Below are 21,793 nucleotides of genomic sequence, written 5' to 3' on the forward strand. Positions count from 1 at the left end.
CAAGGTGATAGTGTCAGGTTTTGTGAGATAATATATTGGGAAGACTTTGAAATTCCTAGAATTAAATCCTTGTGCAAAGTAAAAAGGCATCAACAAAAAGTAGTATTATGAAAATTATTACATGCTCCATTTCCAAAACCAAAACCACACAAGGAGATGGACACTTCTCAATTTTTCTTGTGTTCTCCATTGCAGCTAATGTATAGTAATATTCAAAATTACAGTTAAAAAATGAACATATTGCTTTTCCCTCTCATTGGGAGAAAAGCTTCTAAATTATACGACTTAAACATGCTGTGTAAGAAATTGCTATTTATTGCCTCATTCTTGAGTCCAGAGAATGCATAATTAATGAGGCATTTTTACTGTAGATAGCTCAAATCTGCCTGTTTTGCTATTTTAATGTCCTTTTACTGCCATGCTTTATCACAACTGTAGTCTCAATCATATTATACTTCAGAAAATCTGTGATTTTACTGAGTGCTTACTTCCTTCATTGTCACAAATCAGAACAGCTCCGTACTTTATTACCCCTTCTGCATGAGTTGGTATGGAGCAGCTAGGTGGCACAGTAGATAAGAGTTCCAGGCTTTGAATCAGGAACGCTCATCTTCCAGAATTCCAGGCCTCCGTGTCTGGCCTCAGACCCTGTGTGCAAGTCACTTAACCCTGTTTGTCTCAGTTTCCTCATTTGTAAAATGAGTTGGAGAAGGAAATGACAAACCATTCCAGTACCTTTGTCAAGAAAACTCTAACTGGTCCTGAAGTGTCAGACACAACTGAAATGACTGAATGACAACAACAAGTTGTTATGACTGAAAAAAAAGTCATTGCCTGATAGGTAACCTTCTAATGAGGAGCCTTTCTGGATTTCGGTCTGCTTGTTCTCCACTGATAGACATATAGTCTGTGTCTCTCACAGGTCTGATACTTGAAATGTTTTCAGTTTGCTAGGACCAGCTTGACTATATTACATACAGCCTTTGAGAATTGAGTCACCTCCGTTTCATGATAAGGATATAAATGAGCTTTAGAGTAGGATTTTAATGAGCTTTATTATAGAAAGCCAAAATAAGAACTTCCCAGATCTCTATATTCCCAAATCTCTCTTCTCCCAACTATTCTCTGGCATAAGTAAAAGGGTATGATATGGAGTCATCCTCAGTATTCTAGACAAAGTGGTTACATTTGTTAAAGTCCAGGATTTAGAGCTGATTTTTGATAATATGAAATGGGTCAAAAGAGTTGATGCTGACTTGATTCATACTTTCTTTAATTACCCCATATTCAAATAACCAGAAATTATAAATGTCAGTGCCAGGTAATCCTAGAATCATAGAACTGAGAATGTGGGGATCACAGTGCAATTTCTTATGGAAAATAAGAATCCTCTCTATATCATTGAGATCCTCCCTTTAATTAAAGCATCAGATTTAGGAAATGTCTGGATACTTTGACTTTGGTAAGTGTATTTAGCCTTACTGGAAAGAAATTGAGAGGGCAGCTAGGTGGTGCAATGGATAAAGGGTTAGTCTCTGAATTAGGAGGACCTGAGTTCAAATATGGCCTCAGACCTTACTGACTGTGTGATCATGGGATAGTAACTTAGCCCCATTTGCCTCAGTTTCCTCAGCTATAAAATGAGCTGGAGAAGGAAATAGCAAACTTCTCCAATATTTTTGTCAAGAAAACCCCAAATGGGGTCATAGACATGACTGAACAAAAAACAAAAAATAAGATGATGACTGAAGAGCCTTCCAATTCTCAGATTCTGTGATCGTATATTAATAGTGAATGGTAACTTGCTACTTCACGGGGCAGCTTTTTGCATCATTTGGTAGCTCTAATGATGATACTGCTTTGGTTACGTTGAAATCTACCTCCCTTTATCTTCCATTAATGGGCTGGTTACCCCGTTAAAGAAACACAAAACAACTTGACTGCCTTATCCTCAGGAAACCTTTAAATAAATACCTTTAAAAAGTGACCAGATCTCCTCTTACTCCTTTCCGGTGTAAATATTTCCAGTTCCTTCAGACATGTCTTATGTGACATGGTTTACAGACATCTACCACTCTGACCTTCCTCTAACTTTTCATTGGGTCTCTTAAAATGTGGCAGCCAGACTGAATGCAAAATCTCACTTGATCATCAGAGATTGCTGTGGTTCTTTGACTTTCTGTGATTGTGATACCATGCATTAATGAACCTAAATATGGGCTATCTTTTTGATATGTCTATCATATTTTGGGCTTGTATGAAGCTTACGTTCAGATCTTTCATATTTATCAACATCACTGTCATTTATGTAACACCTATTATGTGCCAGGCACAGTGCAAAGTGCTTTATTATTATCTCATTTGATTGTCACAACAACCCCGGGAGGTAGGTGCTATTATCACTCCCCTTTTACTGATGAGAAAACTGAGGAAGACAAACAGTAAATGGCTAGTAAATATCTGAGGCTGGATTTGAACTCAGGGCTTCCTGATTCCAGACCCAGAATTCTATCTTTGCGCCAAGATGTTACTACTCTAAATCTCTCCTAGCATTTGCTTTTATTGCAGGGGGGAATGGGGTAAAGCAAAAACCCAAGCTCATCAAAGAAATTTCTGAAGTTAGGTAGCTTCATTCTTTTCTCTTGATTGTGATTGTTTGCAAAGAGAATTTTATTTTTTTAAACTCTCCTCTTTAATTACCTCAAAGCCTCTGCTGTAAAGTTTAAATTTTAAATTTTATTTATTATTATTTTGAAAGGTAGCTTCATCTTTTCCTCTTGATTGTGATTGCAAACAAAATTTTATTTAATACACCTAATAAACATATTAGGTGTATTTTCTTTGGGTTCTGTAGCCTTAGAATTATTCCTGTTATTAAGAAAAACCAACTTTTTTAAATTCCAGGATTCATAACAGACTTTGCCTAGCATTACCATCACTCTCCAATATAAATTCCAGAATGGCATGGAATTGTTTTTTCTAATATTTCTCTTATTTTTACTATGATTATAGAGCAGTTCTTTGGTAAAACTGGTCTAATATCAGAACTGTTCCTCATTCTAATTTCTGAAAGATGAAATTTTCAAAATAATATATCAAAACTTTCCTTTTAGCAGGAACTAAACTTTCCTTTTATCTTCTTGAAACATTCAAACCCCAAAGAGGGCCCAATTTAACCCTATTTCAACTTCACACTGGAATGATGAAACCTGAGATCTCAGCAAATGACAAAATTTCACCACCTTCAAGATACTGAACTTTGAAATCCCACTCACCAGTCTTAGCTTCCTGTCCTTCTGTAACACTTTCTTTGAACTCATTCCTCTACACTGATAAAGTAGGTCCCCAGGGGGCAAATGAAACTATAACTGGAAATCTGGAAGTAACCCATAGGGTTGGCTATCCTCCCAGCCCTAGCATATGAGCCCCCACTGGTGGTGTTAGCTTTATCAGTCAGCCGTTAGACTTGGTTCTTTAGTCGAAGACATTTATTCAAATGATGTAGCAAGAAAAGTATTCATAGATCATGTCCCTAAACTAGGAATCCAGTATCCCCCAAATACACAAAAGTCCACAGGAGGAAAAGTGGATATGAACTTAAAGTACAATACTAATGAGGCACATATGGGAAACACATGTGAACAAGGGTATTCACAACTTCAGAACTGCAGAACCTCATTGTCCTTTCTTTTGAAATAAATTTTCACAGAGTTCTCTAGGTTATAATGGTCATAGCACCAGTGATAGGTGGGTTGCTCTGTTGCTCATATGAGCTGGCTTCTCACAGAATTTAGCATCTCTGTGGTCTGACAACTCAGCTTGGGCTATTCCATATAGAGAGAGGTGTCTCAGTGGCTTTAGTCAATCTGATGCTAAACTAAGTAAGACACGCCACTTATCCTCTAGACTGCTACAGGACTGGTCCTAGCAGGTCACTCGATTGCTATGCAGCTACCAGACTAGACCAAGCAGGCTTCTTGGCTACTAGGGTCTTCTCAGGACACAGAGTCTCTGCTGGACAAGCAAATTCACTGTATTTGCTCGGGTTATTCTTCGTTGGCCAGCCGCAGTCTTTTACCACATTCACCCACTGGTTGGACAGGATGGTACTGTGCTGTCTTCAGCTGGAGTATTACAATGCTCTTTTCAGCTGTATTTCTGTGTTCTTTGAGCTAGAGCAATAACCCATAGTCTGTGATGAGCAGAAGCCTCTCGTCTTTAACTACCTCAAAGCCTTTGCGCTAAAGTTTAGCACCTCCAAGAAGTAAGTAGAAGTCATCAAGGTACTCCACCAAAGACTTAAGGTGATCAGTCTTAATGTGTCAGTTACACTTCCCAGAACTGTTTTGCAGTTTTATGCAGATGTTCAACTAGATATAAAAGTAAGAATACAGCCTATGCCCTTGAGGCAAGTTCATTGATCTTTGCTAGTCTCTTCATATGCCTTTGAGTTATCCAAGCCACAGACCTTTTCTAGGATGTAGAATGTTTATTTTGTATATAAACCACTTCCCCTTAACATTTAAATGTCCCCGCCTTTTCACTTCCTACAACCTTTTTTGCTGAAGTCTTGCCAGGGTACCCTATTACACTTATAATTATTGTACTCTCTCACACACCCTATATTTCAAAGAACCTTCAGTCCCTTGATCTCTCCCTCTTTCTCCATCCCACTCTGGCTTAATGTGCCTCTGTAGACAGCCTTGACGCTATGTACTTCCACTTTAATGTTTCACTATCCAATACCCTGGAATTCCTTGCTTCCCTAACATTTCACTATTTCCAACCTATTAATCTTCACTCATGAAGATAGGTTCAATAAAAACAATTTGCACAAGCTTCTGTACACTCATTTACAATATACTTCTTCCTCATTTTCATCTCTTAGAATCCTTATGGGATTCCAAGGTTTAACTAAGGTTCCAACTGCTCTGTGGGGAATTCCGTGACACCCCTAACCCTGTGTGCTTTTGCCATCCTCAACCTTCCCTGCCTTTATGTCTCATTCTACATATTCTCTCACCTCAGCAAAATGAAGCCCTTACCATTTGACTTTTCTGCCCCTGCTTTCAGCCTGAAAGAATCACAGGAGATCACAGAATAATGCTGATTTCACCACTACACATTTATTGAGCATAAACTTACATAAGGCTTCACTACTTTTTTTAATACTCCTTTTTTAATTATTTTGATTTTTTTATTGATTGTATTGATTTCATTATTTTAATGATTATCTTAATTATTAAATGCAAACAAAAGGGACAGAAAGAGGATTATATGTGAAACTAAACTATAAATTTCAGGTATGTAGTTTGTTTTTAAAGTATACATTAAATTTTAAAAGATAGTAGCAAAATTGCCTCCTTTGTGTCTTTTTCTGACCTTTTTGTTTTCTTTGGAACTCACTGCTTCTTGAAAGTAGTTCTGACCTCTTCTTACTGAATTTCTGTCTCATTGCCCCACAACACCCATTCCCAACCTTTCTTCTCTTTCCCCAAGTCTCCAGTTATACCCCAGTAAGTTCCGGAGTTTTCATCGCCTACATCACTGATTCACTAATCTTCTGACTGAGGCTAATTGATGTAAGCACCCTCAACCCCCCTCCTTCATTCTTCAAGACTTCTCTGTATTATCACCTACTCTCTTCTTTTTTTCTGGTCACAGAAGAAGAAATATCACGATTCCCTATTCATTCTGGCCTCCTACAGTCATTTAGTGCATTTGATAAGATGAAACTTAACATAGATTTTAAAAAAAATTTTTTTTTAAATCTTTGGTATGTGACAGGGTTCTATGGGAGGTAGAAGGAAATATTGAAAATGGTAACTTATAAAATTATACAAATATATAAAAATATAAAATTTATGTGTGTATAATATACATGGTATCTACACATGTGCGCACCTTTACATACATGCATACCAATGCATTATATATGTGCATGTTATGTGTGTATACATGTATATATGCACGTATGCATTGTGTATGTGTATATATGCACATAAATATGTGCATATATACACATACATAGATACAGAAATTGAGAAAGACAACCTGGTACGTATAACTAGCTTTCTTTAAAGCCAGGAAGATGTTGTTCAGGTCATACTTCTTAAACATTGGCTGTGTGACCCTAAGAAAATCAATGACTATCTGAATGGCCTGTGGGACTCTCTAAGTTGCAGAGGAGACTACTGATAATGGTAGAGGGAGTTTCTTCATCCAGGAGTTCCCTACAACAGTAAAATCATAGATCCATTCCATATTGCTACCCTATCAGGAAAAAGTTAAGGAAATTTAATAGGAATATATTGGGAAATACAGACGATGTTAAAAGATGTGAAAATTAAAAGAAATTTCATTTATAGAAATTTAAAGTCCTATACTTAGGTTCAAAAAAGCAACTTTACAAGGGTAAGATGGGAGAATATAACTAAAAAATGCTTTAAACATATGTATGTATGTATACATATAAACATATATACACACACATATATGTTTTAGTTGATTGCAAACTGAACAAGAGTCAGCAGTACAACACAGGAACCAAAAAGTTAATGAGTTCTTAGGCTGTATTTAGAGACAGAAAGTGTCTTGCACGTGGAAAGTGTCAATCCCAACGTGGTCCGACTAGGCACACCACTTTGAAGCAGTTCCAGAGAAGAACAAGTGGGATGGTGAGGGGCTTTAAATCATGCCATCTTAAGACAAGAACTCCCCATTCCTTGGGGGTATTGACATCAGTAAAGAAGTGCTAGGAGAAATATATGTATATGTGTATAATATACATACACATGTATGCATATATGTGTATACATATACACATGTATATATATATATCATTCTCTAATATATCATCATCCTCTAAATCCTTAAAATCATCAAAAAGAGGGTTTTTATTAATTCTGCTCAGCTCCAGAGGGCAGAACTAGGAGTCTGTGTCAGATGCATTGAGGCAGATTTAAACTCAACGTTAAGGAAAGTTTACAACTTGAAGAGTTATAGAACAAAACTATAACAAACTGCCTCAGTCGGTAGTGAGTTTCTACTCTCTGGAGCAGAATTTCTTAATCTTTTCGTGTGTTATCAGCCCCATCCAGTGAAGCCTGTTCTCAGAGTGTTGTTTTTAAACGAATAATAATAATTACCTATATATGCATATATACATACATATATTGCAAAGGAAGGCAATTATATTGAAACTTCTTCTGATATTTGTCTTCTGTCACTCTCATTCAGGCATTTAGCCCTAGATGGCACTTAGCACCCTCTCTGGATCACATTCCCAAGCAACCTGATTCTGAGAACTTTGAGAAGCACAGATTTGACCATGTCCCTCCTTTGCTCAAAAAACTCCAGTAGGATAAAATATAAACTCCTCAATCCAGCATCAAAAGCTCTTCATAATCTGGTTCTAACTCACTTTTCTAATTATTTCATATTATGTATCTTCATGAACCCCACATTCCAGAATTTAGCAGTTAGCAGTCCAATTTATGGGCTCCTGTTTCCTCTCCTCAACATTCCATCTTCCATCTCGATACATTCACACGAGCCTCCTCATGCTTGAAATTTACTTTCTCCTCATTTCCATCTATTAGAATGATTGTCTTTCTTCCAGGGTTAACTGAGATTCCACCTCCATGAAGCCTTCCATGAAGCTGTTAGTGATTTCTCTTATCTCAAATTACTTTGTGTCTCTATGTATATAATGCATTCCTGCAGAGTAAATGTTGCCTCCTGGAGAAGAGAGAGTTTCATTAGGTCTTTGTATCCTCAGACCTGAGCATAGTGACGTGCATGTGGTATACATTAAATATAGAACAGAATAGAACAGAATGATCTGAACTTTGTATTTTTCCCACTGCCTAAAATAGTACAGTTCATACAAGTGATATGTAATCGAAGTTGTAGAATTAAACTTAAAAAAAGTTTCTAGAGAACCTAGTATGTGAAACTTAGTGGAAAAGTGTAGAAAGTCCAAGAAACTTTCTTTGAGTACTTAACTTACAATCTTCTTTTAAAAAATGCATCTTATAGTTTAATTCTATCTTTGGTTCAGCATAACTTGAAAAGTATGTGCACTTAACTTTCTTACCATGTCCAGAACTAAGTCAGTAGGAAAATATACAGAAAAGCTTTATCTAGCTATTAAACAAACAAAAAAGGCAATTGAAATCATTAGTGTCTCCTGAAATTATGAGTATGTCTACACTGCCTAAAGGGAATTTTATTTTAAATAAACAGTGTTGATTTTAAGCATTGGGGTTTTCAATACTATTTACAGGGAAATATGCCATTCGGCAACTGCCTTTATTTTCTATAGTTTCGTTTTTATTTGCCTCTTTAAAAGTATGGATGCATTCCAGCAATTACCTAAGGAATGTGGCTTATTCTTTCAAACTCAAAAGTGCATAAATCTGATTAATATCCAGTTTTCTTCTTGAAAATCCTGATTTTAGGTCTTGATATAGGCATAAGCGAAATGGCGAATTTATAGGAAGATTGAAATTTCAAAATCCAAATACTTCATACTGTGTCACCTTTACATGTGAGGCTTTTAAAATCCAAGATGTAAAGGAACTTAACAGTGGTCAATATCTGTAGACTAAGTTTATTTTCAATACATATCTAACTTTTCAAGCTATCAGAAAATTGAAAAATAAATTTTGTTGAATTGTATGGCTCACTTATACATTATTGGATTTATTCCTTGTCACTGTGCATGCTTATTGATGTGCATGTTGGAAACATTCTTTCCTCTTAACTACCTTAAACAGTTTCTTTGCTCACCTAACGTTGAAAATACTATTTTTGAAACAGAAATATGGACTTCTCCCCATTGCAAACTGTTGTAAAAGTATGAAAATGTAATCATTATAGTACATTATCATGTTTAAATGTAAAAGCTCTGAATTGCAATCTTTGTCATTGAGTGGCATATTTTAAAAGAAGAGTAATATCCTAGATCTCTTTAAGAACATTAATGCTTAAAAACAATTTTATCTAGCTATGAACAATGGGGGAAAGCATTATGAAATACATTTGGAGAAATGCTATGAAGAACATGAACATAATACTGAATTAAATTTAGAGCAATTAAGAGCAAAATTTGAAGATTTTCTTAAATGGTTTAATACATTTGTCACTCAATCTGCAGTTTTATTTTAAAAAAAAGGATATGCATTGCATCTCGTGATAAGTGTTATTAAGTATGCATCATCCTGAAACCTGTTTGGTTAAGTTAAATGTATAGAAGTACTGAAAGGTAAAATAAATAGAGATTTTAAAGTTATTTTAGTACTTAGGTGAACTTTGATGGCCAGAAGCTCTAACGAGCTAAATTTTGAGGTTTCTATTTTACAGAAACCATACAGTATGGAACTAGTTCATCTGCAACTTTGTGGTCACCGAGTCCGATTTAAAGTGATTTTACATTAGATTAGATACATTAAAGTATTTTGAGTCGATACAGTCTACATTTTGCATGTGATATGTTACCTATTTCACTTATTAAAATAATAGTGATGTACTCAAGTAAATGCCTCTCCTCTTCCTGAGTGGCTGCTTCTTAATGGCTTAAAGATGAAAACAGCTGAAGAGCGAGCATTTGTATTTCAAAGAGAAGCAGATAAATAGAGCAGTGAAATCTGTCCCCCAGTTAACACTACCCTCTTCTGTTTTGTCTTTCTAACTCAAGCACCTTGCACAAAGTCCTTTTAAATTTTTTTCCCTTCAAATCAACAAGCATTTGTTAAGCGCATGCTGTGTGTCAGGTACATGCTGTGTACCAAGGAGTAGGGATACAAAAAGAGCAAAAAATAACAACTTTCGACAATAACAATTGTCCTTGACCTCAAGAAGCTTGCTCTCCAGTGAGGGAGGTAATATGCAAACAGCGATGTACAAACAAGAAATAGAGGCGTTAAATTAAATATAATAACAGAGAGAGGCTGTAGAAGTAAGAATGAACAGGAAGACTCATTGTATGTGGTAGAATTTTATCTGTAACTTCATAGGTGCTTTTTATCTGAAAAAGTTGAATAAATCTACACTCTTAAGACCTTGGTACCAGTGATATCTATAATGGTTCCATTATTTTTTGCTCATTCTAAAAAAGAAAATACTGCATTTAACTCTTTGAGATTAGTAATACTTGATCTTGTCCATATATAAAAAGTCAGCACTAAATAAGCTGATTTTTGAAGTAGTTCTTTAATCAGAAGTGAAAATATTACAAAATCTATATTTTATCATAAGCATCTTGGCAAGAACTACCAATATAGTACTATAGAAAGAATGTGTGCTATTAGTATGCAGTGCAAAGAAAAATACAGAGAATAGACACGTAAAAGACATTTTTGAACCAAGAGACTAACTGGCAGGAATTACTAACACAGAAATGTCAGTTTCTCTGTGGCATGACCAGCAGGGATTCCAAGGTGGAAAGAGGTTACATCTAATATTAGTTTGTGTTAGGAATTCTAACAGATTAAAACACTTTATAAATTGCATGTATTTGAATTCTTGTACCACCACATTAATCCACCAATTCCCATGTAATTGTAGATAAGTAGTACTTTGCTACTCACTTAAATAAAATATCTTCCATGTATATTTAATAAATAAAATATAAATCTTATATTAATAAGACTTATACTTTTATTTATCTTAAAGGGGGAAAAAGTGACCTATCTCTAATTTACTTAGAAAATTATACCAGGGGAATATCAATGTTTGTGATTATTCATAGTATTTATAATTGATGCTCTTAAGTGTTTTGCATACCAGTGCTCATCAAATTTTTAAGATATTATAGGTTACATCCAAGAAATCTTCATACCTTTTCCTTCATTTATTATATTCATTGCCCCACAGTGGCAGCCAAATAGGATTCATCCTCTTAATATATTACAGTAGATATATAGATAGAGATAGATATATAGATATGGATATAAATATATATAAATATATGTATGTATATATATACATATGTGTATATATATGTGTATGTATATATATACACATGAACTAGAACTAGGACCTGGAAGCAAGCAGTTTTCCTCAGATTCTGATATCCAGGGAGGTTCAGGTACTACTACCAGCAAAGGGGAATGCTTTTCTTCCTTCACCCCTTCTATCCATCATCCCCCAAATTTCCACACTTCACAGAGTCCCATATCTGTTGGGCTTCCACTCTGAAGTTCCATTTATTCACTAGTTCAGATATTTCCAGATATACCCCTGGCCCAGGGCCCTGAACCGTACAGAATGGCTGAGATCATCAGAAAGACCTCTACCTCTGTGCTTTATGGCTCAAATCCTCCCAAGTCCATATTTTCTTTTGCCCTCCCTTTCCACTATATCCTTTTGAACTCTCCTCCTTTAAACCTCACTTCAATCTAAGTTATTTTCCCCTCACCTTCTCTCCATCTTCTTGTAGTTGCTGAAATTTGTTTTCTTAATCTTTTCCCCCAAAACACCATATCTCTTAGCATTATCTCTGACAACGACTGCTCCATTTCTCACACTCTGACACACAAGGCCTGTAGAATGTCCCTTTCAAAAATTCCCTCTGCTTTTATTTCTCAGCAACACCTCTTATCTTTTAAAGTTCATTCTATCCTATTCAGGTCATTGGTGCTGTCATCTCTAATATCACTCCAGAGGACACACACACACCCCTACCTTAATTAGTTGTTTCACAGTGTTCTCTACCCTTGTTCCCTTTAAGCATCCTACTTTCCACAATCCATGTTTCTAATGTGTTTTGGCTATACATAGGAATGTTCATATACTAGACCAATATTCTACCCCATTGGAATTCCTAGTTTTATTTTGCTTCAAAACATAACAAGTCTTGGCTACATGACAAAAGTCTAGTAGGTTTCATCGGTTATGGGGGCCACTTATCAAACATGAAAGATGAGGTAAGGAGGGAGCAGGTAAATACTGTACATCCAGGCAAATAAAGGTTAACGAGTAGAAAGACTTGTCAAGTTAAGAGACAAATGTGGGTTCAAGTAATACAGGTAATTCAATTAAGGCAAGAAGGGAGAAAGAAGGGTGGGATCCTATACAGGACCAAAGATTTAGAGCTAGGAAAAAACCTCAAAGGTGATATAGTCCAATGTTTTCATTTTGCAGATAAAGAAACTGAGGGAAATTAGGGCTCATTCCTTCTGCTGCCTGGTTGTGTCAAGGTGTGTGAGAAATGGGATAGCCATTCTCAGAGATAATGCTAAAAGAGAAGTGGTGACTTTAGGAAACTTTAGGAGAGAAAGTAAGAGCAAGGGAACTTTGACTGAAGTGGGATTTAATAGAAGAGAGTTCTAAAGGTTACCATGGAAAGGGAGGGCAAAAGAGGATATGGACTGGGGAGGATGAGTGCTGAGTTTATTATGAAGGACAGAAGTCTTTCTGATAGCCACAGACAACTGGCTTTCCCAAAGTTACACAATTAGTAAGTGGAAGAGCTAAGATTTGAACTCGGGTCCTCTGTTTCCAAATCAGTACTTCTACAATGGGACTGAGCAAAAAAGAGATGTAGAATCTAAGAAAACTAACTTGGGCAAGGAGGAATAAATAGGTTATATATATAAAGCTACAATCAGGGAGACCAAGCAACAGGTGTAGGAACCCAAGGAAAGTAATAGAGAATCAATTTTCAGAAAAAGCAAAGGTTCTGGGCAACAGTGGAGGAAAGCAGACCAAACAAAAGAGTCCAGGCATTAATAAGCCAAGATTAAGAATTCAGTGGAAAGAGCACTAGTTTGAGAGTCAAAAAATTTAGGTAAACTGTTTCACCTTGGTTTTCTCTTAATCTCAGAGTCTGTTTCACCATCTGTAGATTGGAAATAAAAATATACATACTTCTTAACTCATAGTTATCTTGTAAAGAAAGCATTTAAACCCCTCTGGGAGTTTGAGATTTTATTACCTTTATTGTCTAAGTGACTTGAATTTGGTAAGTTATCAAAGGCTCCAAGAGTGGGGCAGACCCTCTATTCCTTCTGCCATGACTAAGGGGTCCAAGACTCCAGTTAGAAGTGAACTGAGAGCTTCAACAAGGTGGAAGCAAAGAAATGCTAATACTTCTCAGTGTTGTCAGTGGGAAAAGGTGTATCTCCAGAAATTCAACTCAGTTGAATTTAATGAGCATTTGTTTTGTTTAAGACACTGTTTTAGGCCCAAGCTGTATAAGGGTGTCTATACAGGAGATAATATACAAAAGTAAATGTGTCAAAGTTAAAATATGACAAGGCTAATGGAAATATACAAACAAAATATGCTCAGAAAGTTTAAGAAGGAGATATCATTGGAAGATTGGGTGTTAGGAAGTAGGGGTGAGGTTTAATTTGGAAAGGTTTCCTAAAGGAGGTATCACCTGAAGTGAGTGTTAAAAGATGTGAAGAATTTCAAAGGTAAGATAAGAAAGGATATATACATTCCATGTACTGGAAATTTACTAAATAAATACACAAGCAGGGATGGATCATGAAAGAGGAAGTAGTGTAGTTTAACTGAAAGACAAAGAGGAGAAAGGAGAGTAATCTGAAATACAGCTAGAAAGGCAAGTGGGTAACAGATGATGGAGGGCTTTAAGTATCAGGCTAATTTGTCAGGTTTTTTTTTAACTTTAGATCGATGTTTCTGAGTAGTTAAGCAACACAAGTTGTCAGATCCATGCAAAAGAAAGATTATTTGGCAGATATAGAAAGGATAGACTAGAAAAAAGCAGTGAGTAGAGAGAGTGACTCAGGAGGTGTTGTAGGGCTGAATTCGAGTTGCTGATATGGGAATAAGGAATGGATGGAAAGGATGTGGAAGTGGAGTAAGAGAACTTGGTAATAAATTAGATGCGGATTGAGAGAGAGAGAAGAAGACAGCACCAGACTTGGAGTTTAGAAGACTTAGGTTCAGATCCCACTTCAGACATTTACTACCTATGTGATCCTAGGCAAGTCACTTAGCCACCCTGTGCCTCAGTTTCCCCATCTGTAAAAATGATAGGGTTAAATTTGATGACCTCTAAGGCCCCTTTTCACTCTATTTTAGGGGTTAAACTCAGAAAGATGATAACTTGAGAGGATAGCAGAATCAAGGGAAGGCTTTTTTCTTTTCTTATAAGTATATGATCAGATAAAAAGTAGAGGGATAGTAAAAATGAAAAAGTGAATGATTTATGGAACAAATGTTTTGGGGAGTCAATAAGACATGAATAAAAGGCAATAGTGAAGAACCAGTTGGACTCAGAAAATATAAATTTATAGTATATACAGTCAGGTTTAGTGTCTTCCTTCAACCATTCTATAAAGTGGGAGCAGAGAAGGCAGATGGTATAAGTGAACTAACGTAGGAAAATAACAAGGAAAGAATATCAGCTTTTCAAAACAACAAGAAATGTGAGGGTAGAAGACAGTGCCTTGTTGATAGTCAACTATGAAGTCAAGATTTTAAAGAGGATAAAGTGATGCCATAATAGGGGTGGTGGGCTGGAGGAATATGGCACAGGAGATGGAGGAAGTCACAGGAAGGGCAAAGAACAGTTTTAGGATGAGTAAAGCAAAGATGAGAGTGGAAGAGGATGATGAGTTTGAGTCTTCAGAGTTCTGGATGTCAGAGAAAGGGTAGTTACTTATAGGTGATGGTATGGTCTGAAGTCTGACCACTCCAGTTGTGACTTGAATTAGAACTGACATGAAGTTCTCACATAGGAAGAGGTTAATGAACCAAGCCGAAGGGTTATGAGAGTCAACTATATGAAGAATAAAGTCAACATAGATGATGGAGAAATTGGTATAATAAATAAAAAGAAGCAAACAAAGGAGAAATTGGTATAAAAAAACTAAGAAGCAAAAAGAATAGGAAAGGTGAAATAAAACATCAGCCTGTGAGGTAGTGGTCTGAGAAGGCTTGCTGGAAAGCATGAGACTTGAACCAAGCCATGAAGATGGGTGGAATTTGAAGAATTAGAAGAAATTGGAAGGATGTACCAGCTGAGAGAAACAATTATGATTATAGTGAGGACCAGGCAGAAGAGTTTGGACTTTATCTGGTAAATAATATGGCGTTTGGAGAGTTTCATAAGGTGAGGAGGATAACATGATAGAAACGAAATTTAGATTACTTTATTTCTTCATGTTGATAAATTGGAGGAAGGAGAAACTAAGGGTAGGGAGGACAGCTGGAAAGCTGACTATTGCTAGAAGGTTTAGTTGTCTTAATAGGAAGTTATGGAGATCTGACTGAAGTACTGACAGTACAAATGGAAGGAAATATGTGAATCTAAGAGACATTTTGAAGGAAGAAATGAAAGAATTTAGTGAAATATTAAATAAAGGGATGAAAGAAAAAAGGGCCAAAGATAATTCCACAGTTTATAACCTGATTAGATCAGAAGAATGATGTTCAGGAAAACAACTGATTTTTTTTAAATTTGTCTAAAGGTATTTCCTGAATCTCAATTTTGTGACCCCCAGAAGAGAGCTCATGGGATCATAGATCTAGAGCTGAAGGGTCCTGAGGGATGATTTCGTACTACCTTCTCCCTTTCCAGATAAGGAAACTGGATCTCAGGGATGTTACATAACTTGTCAGAGGTAACATAGAAAGTAAGCCTTTGAGGCAGGATTTGTACCCAGGTCCTCTGATGCCAGAATCAGGGCTGTTTCCTTTGTACAATGCACAATTAATCATTTCTGATTTTATCAGAGACTTAAATGAATAAGAGATTAAATTTTAACTTTCAGGTTAGCTAACTTGATGCCTACCAGTGAGGTCTGGGGAATAACAATAGTTTCTGACAGAGTTAGAAAGTGAGCTTTTGGAATGTAAACCTAAAATATGAAACCCTTAGAAGAGAAGGGAAGGGAGGAGAAGAAAAGTGTAGACAAGAGAAGGAAAGGAAGATTAAATGAAATGACATATTTGGGCAAAAAATATTTAATGATCTGAAATGAAATTCTGTCAATAGATGGTTCTAAAGGTAGGGCATTAAATTGTGAAGCAACAAAAACCTCCTTGTTTGCCTTCATGAAAACACGCTACTTTCAAATGATGCATTGAGTTACTCATCTTTCTAGAGTTTGGAACCCACACCTTTTTATATTCTTTGCTAAAAAAAAAACAGTTTCAGATTTGTTTGCTTTCCTTCTGAATGTAGGAGTGCGTGGAACAGTATGGCAGATACGTCATTGTTTTAAGAAAGAAAAGAATACTTTAAAGAACACACAAGATTTTGACAGACTTGTTTTCCTTTTTTTTCCCCAGGTGACATTTACAAAGAGGAAATTTGGATTAATGAAGAAGGCTTATGAGCTGAGTGTTCTATGTGACTGTGAGATCGCGCTAATCATCTTTAACAGCACCAACAAACTGTTCCAGTATGCCAGCACGGATATGGACAAAGTGTTGCTGAAATACACAGAGTACAATGAGCCACATGAGAGCCGAACAAATTCAGACATTGTTGAGGTAGGAATTAAGGCTTTGTGAGAGTAAAACTTTAACAGAATTGTAGGCTATCTCACCAAACTTTTATATTGCTTCTAAACTGCAGGACTTAATTCTCTTTTCAGAACGTAGTCGCGTCAAGAGTAGTTGGGAAAAAATTACTTAAAACTGATGCTGTTACCATGGATCTGTTTGTTTTTTGTTCCTTATATAGTTGTAATGCTAGAGGAAATTATTGATTTAAAATCACATCATTTGATCCACTTCTGTGAAATTTTAACGCACATTTAGGATCTGATATTTGGTGAAGAAATAATTCTAAATACATGTTGTAGCAAAGTATTTTATTTACAAAAATGAACAGATTTCATATATTGCATTAAGAATTAATGTGGCAGATTTTCAACACAAGTGTTTTAGTTGTCTGGTATGTTCAGGGATTCATAACCCTTGTCTAGAAGGTGGGATGATATATCCATGAATATGATATGCAAGTTAAATACTGACTAAATTCAGAGTGGAGGTTAAAAAGAAGTAGCCTGAGTGATTCAAAAAGATACATCAGGGAACACTTTGTAGAAGTGATGATACCTGAGCTGGCCTTGAAAATAAAATCTACAAGGGGTAGGGTTCAGTGTGAGATGGGGGAGTTTATTCAAGGCCAGAGGTCAGGAGGGGAGGACAGGAGCTAATGTGCAAATGTACATGATTGTAGGACGGGGGAAGAAATGGTGTGACACTGGCAAATATTACCCAGCAATAAGTCATGACAGCAAGGATAATAAAATTTTATTATAACTTGTTCTCAGTTGTTATGCGTACAATATGTTTAAGTGCTGTAGTTTAGAAATAGCTTTGGATCACCTACCAAATAATCCCAAGGGTTTATCTTCATGAGCAGAAAATACTAAGGAAAGGAAGTAAAAGATGAGAGTTTTTCCAGTTTTATTAACTCACTCTTCTTAACCATCTTCTACTGGGTTTTGATAATTTTCCTGCTTTCCTAGAATATTTTGAAAAATTAACTTATTGAAGTCATTTTGGTCAAAGTAAAAAGCATTCCTGCCATATTTAGTCTGGGTCTGTACTAAGGAAATAATAGTAGTATTTGTTCAAACAGAATTAATCATCCCGTAGCTCTCCCTCCCACATTCTCTCTCCCTTCAACAGTTAAAAGTATTTTTTTTTTAACTTCACTGTTACTAATGGTTATTACTAAAAGTTATTTTGAAGTTTGCAATGAATGTCTAGCTTATAAATATTCTACATTCCAAGACTAAGCAAAAATGTAGCAACTTTAGAGAGCCAAGAGTAAATTACAAATAGGTCTCATGCAGTACACACTTAAGAGTTCTTGCAGGTATACATTTATTAATAACACATCATTCAAGTTGTCCCTTACAAATATTAAATTAAAAGTTTATAGTTCACTGAAAAATATTTTATGTTTTGAGGAAATTGTAATATTTATTTGCTATCTCCTTAAAATAGTATTATATTCCTACGTGTGTCTATACACATACATGTATATACTTATACATATATGTTTAAATAAACAGATAATATAAATAGCTTCTTTTGTTGTTGTTCTGAGAACTCTGTATCGGAGAACTCTGAGTATGGAAACTCCTTCTAACAGTGCTTATTGGCAACTCTTGTACAACTTAGGACCTTAGAAAATTGCCTGGGCTGTTGAGAAGTGAAGTGATTCACCCACTAGCAGGCTGCCAACATGTGACAGGTCTTCTGGATTCAAAGGCTGGCTCTCTATCCATAATGCCACACTGTTTCTGTATATAAATACACAAATATGTGACTATCTGGAAATAATCTGTTTGTGGTGTAGTTCATTCTCGTGGTATCCTTATTTTGTGTCTACATATACAGGTCAAAAGTATTATGTCAATCAATGTCAGTAAGAATTTATTAAGTACCTACTGTGTTCTGGGCATTGAGCTAAGTCTTGGAATACAAAAAAGAAAATGCAAAAGACAAGAGGAGCTCATAGTCTAATAGGGGAGGCATTAAGCAAACAAATATGTACAAACAAGCTATATACAGGATAAAAGGAAAAAACAGGAAGAAAGCATTAGAATTGAGGAAGATTGGGAATGGGCTCCTGTAGAAGATGGGATTTTAGCTGGGACTTGAAGGAAGCCAGGGAATACTGTTAAGACAAAGTCTTTCATTTTTCAAGACCATAGCTCATTTATATCAAGTAATATTTAATGCTTTGATATTTCATCTTGGTAAAGGATGCATTAAGTTCTTAAGGGACATGTAATTGGAATTTGAACTTTGATATTTCCTAATAAGTTGGAAAACTTGGTGTATACACCTGGTAAAGTCCATCGTCTCCTAAATTCAAAGAAAATCATCATCAGAAGTTTGACCAAAAGTAGATGAAGATTTTGGTCACAGTAGTTCACGAAAACAATCTCAGACGTTAAGGTCTATATCAGAGGGGTAACGGACCCATGATGATGGAACCACAGACCCTAGAAATATTAAAGGTTTTTAGGTACAGAAGTATTAAGTACAATTCAACAACAAAACTTCAGGACAATACAGGCAGTTGTTTTTAGGTCCTTAAAAAAATTTATAATAGGGATTAATTTTTGTGGTTTAGTCATATCGAACTCTTCATGACCCCTTTTGGGGTTTTCTTAACAAAGATACTGTACTGGTTTGTTATTTCCTTTTCCAACTCATTTTACAGATGAGGAAACGGAAATAAACAGGTTTAAGTGATTTGTCCAAGGTTACGACACAGCAAGTAAATGTCAAATTTGAATTCAGGACCTCTGAACTCCAGGCCCAGGACTCTATCCACTGAGCCACTGAGTTGCTTAACACCTAGTTGTTCAACTTTTATCATTCCTAAAAGATTAAGCTAAATATAAGAAAATTAATTTGATTCAACTGTAGGGAGGTTCTTCCCCTCTGTGTTTTGTGGTCGATTTTTTAAGAGTTTAACACAGACGTGAGATCTCTTTTTTAGAACACAATTAATGGAGTACACAAATCCTCCTAGATAGATCAGAAGCACTTAAACACTGCTTATTTGCCATTTCCTTTTACAAATGGAGCTTTGGAAGGCTTTAGCATACTAAAGAGGCAGTTAGAGTTTCTTCAGTCTGACATCACCAGATTACTTTGAACCCAGAGAAGGTACTATCTGGAGCTTCTACGTCACACTTTCAGAATGACAACAAATTTTACGTTGTGAGATACTTATCTGAGAATATGCCAGTAATTTTTATGATTTGTCAAAATAAAATTTATCAGTAATTTAAAAAAAAAAACATTACGGTTAGTTAAACGCATTGAACCTTCTCAGCCCAACTAATTCTTGGCTTTCCTGACTTTCTTCAAGCTTCAGCTAAAATCTTTCCTGCAGGAAGTCTTTCCCTTTCCTCCTTAATCCTGGTGTCTTTCCTCTAAGGGTATTTGCAATATATTTTTTATGTGCCTTGTTTGTACATGTTTGTTTCCACAACGTCTCTGCCATTACAGTGTAAGCTCCTTGAAGGCAGAGATTAAAAAAAAAAAATCCTCTGTGCTTCACACATTGCTCGGCAAATTTTTGTTCAATCATTCATTAGTGTCCAACTCTTTATGACCCAGTGGACCATAGCACACCAGGCCCTCAACCTTCTGGCAGTGTCATGCATTTTAATACTGCCCATGGGGTCTTGGCAAAGTTACTGGAGTGATCTGCCATTTCCTTCTCCAGTGGATCACTCTTTGTCAGAACTTCCCACTATGACCTGTTCATCTTGGGTAACTCTACATCGTGGAGTTGTGCAAGACCCTTTTCCACAACAAGGCAGTGATCCAGGAGGGTTTTGGCACAGAGTAAGCATTTCATAAATGCTTGCTGACTTGATTAAACTCTAACGTGGCAGAAATTTGCCTTGACCAGTCTCTAAAAGTAGAAGACATGGTGATCATTCAGGAAAGAAGAGAAGGATGAAGGTGGAAGAATCAGTCACATTGCTAGAATTTCTGCACTTGGGTAGAATTGATTATGAAGCATATAAGACATGGAGAATCTGATTTGTGAGGAAAGAGAGTCCTGAGAAATTAGTTTCCATACAGATTTAACAAAAGCTTGAAATTTCAGTAATCTTGCGGCTACTCGGTAAAGTTTTCAATCTTGTTTATCTGTAATAAAAGGATTCTAACTCAATGGAGTTAAACAGCAGGAGAGCTCTAGCATGAAGGGTCATTTATTATGCTTCTTCCCATTTGGACTATTATCCTTCCTCCCAGCCCCCCAAATTAGTTTATTCACAAGGAAAAAGAGAAAAACCACACTGTTTCCAACATTCAGACTGAAATATAAGATTCCTGGGCCATGCTACAGACTGTTGCAGGTCAGAGGAAATTGTGCAGAGCGTGGGTGTTGAAAAAGATTCTTCTCTTAACAAAAAAGCTCTGCGTAATTATCATGTCTTTGCTTGATAATTAGCACTACTGTTACAATGGCACAAAGACTCACAAAAGCTTAACGAGAAGACTGCAATCGTTTTGTTTTTTTTCCCCCATTCTGAATGCGATTTGAATATATGTTTAGATACAATATATAAATGTGTCGGATTTGGTAAATGTGCTAAATTTTTAATCCATTGGTTTAAAAAACAAAAACAGTTGTTGGATTTAAAGCATTTCCTCTAAAGGAAGTCCGTTTCATTTAACTTTACTGACATTAAGAGAGAATATTTACCTTTCTGTGTAAGGCTATTAAAATGCTATAAGAATTCTGAAGATATTAATGGGCCATGTCTTTCCTCTCTCAATTGTGCCTAACCGTCCAAATTCACTTAACCACCCCCTACCTTACATACAGAAAATGGTCGCATTTACGTAGAGAACTATTCTGAACATTCTTCCTTGGTATTCTGTAGGCTATGCTTGCTGCTCATTCCTTTAGTATACATTATTAAACACCAACGGTGTACATGGATCTATCCTGCATACTGTAAGGGAAACAAAAGCAGGTGGAGAGAAACTGACAGCCCGCTTGTGGAGACAAACACAGCCTCCATTAGATGTATTGTATGGTACCAGAATGGTACAGTTATAGGAATGAATCCTAAAAAATCCAACTAAATTCATCAAACATCTATTCATTGCTTTCTGTATATAAGACACTGTGCCAGGGGTGGAAAGAAAAAGGCCAAAACTAAATAGCTTCTGTCCTCAGAGAGATCACATTCTACGGGAGGCACCTTCTGAGGTCCTTTCTACACCTTTCTCCTGTGTTCTGTGTTACTGTTTATGACCAGCGAGCATCCTTTCCATGATTCAGGAGCTATCCGTATCTTTGTAGTTT

At 36.1% G+C, this 21,793-nt stretch overlaps 1 protein-coding gene across 13 annotated transcripts in view; it reads left to right on the forward strand.

Annotated features, from left to right (window-relative positions):
* MEF2C (myocyte enhancer factor 2C) overlaps window positions 1-21,793 on the forward strand; it is a 194,409-nt gene that overhangs the window by 85,440 nt on the left and 87,176 nt on the right. For all 13 annotated transcript variants that reach the window (XM_072606190.1, XM_072606195.1, XM_072606198.1 and 10 more), the window contains exon 3: window positions 16,273-16,476. In XM_072606190.1, coding sequence (XP_072462291.1) covers window positions 16,273-16,476 — 204 coding nt within the window. The remainder of the gene's footprint in view (window positions 1-16,272; window positions 16,477-21,793) is intronic.

The sequence above is a fragment of the Notamacropus eugenii genome, chromosome 4 (assembly GCF_028372415.1).
Source record: "Notamacropus eugenii isolate mMacEug1 chromosome 4, mMacEug1.pri_v2, whole genome shotgun sequence".
Classification (NCBI taxonomy): Eukaryota; Metazoa; Chordata; class Mammalia; order Diprotodontia; family Macropodidae; genus Notamacropus; species Notamacropus eugenii.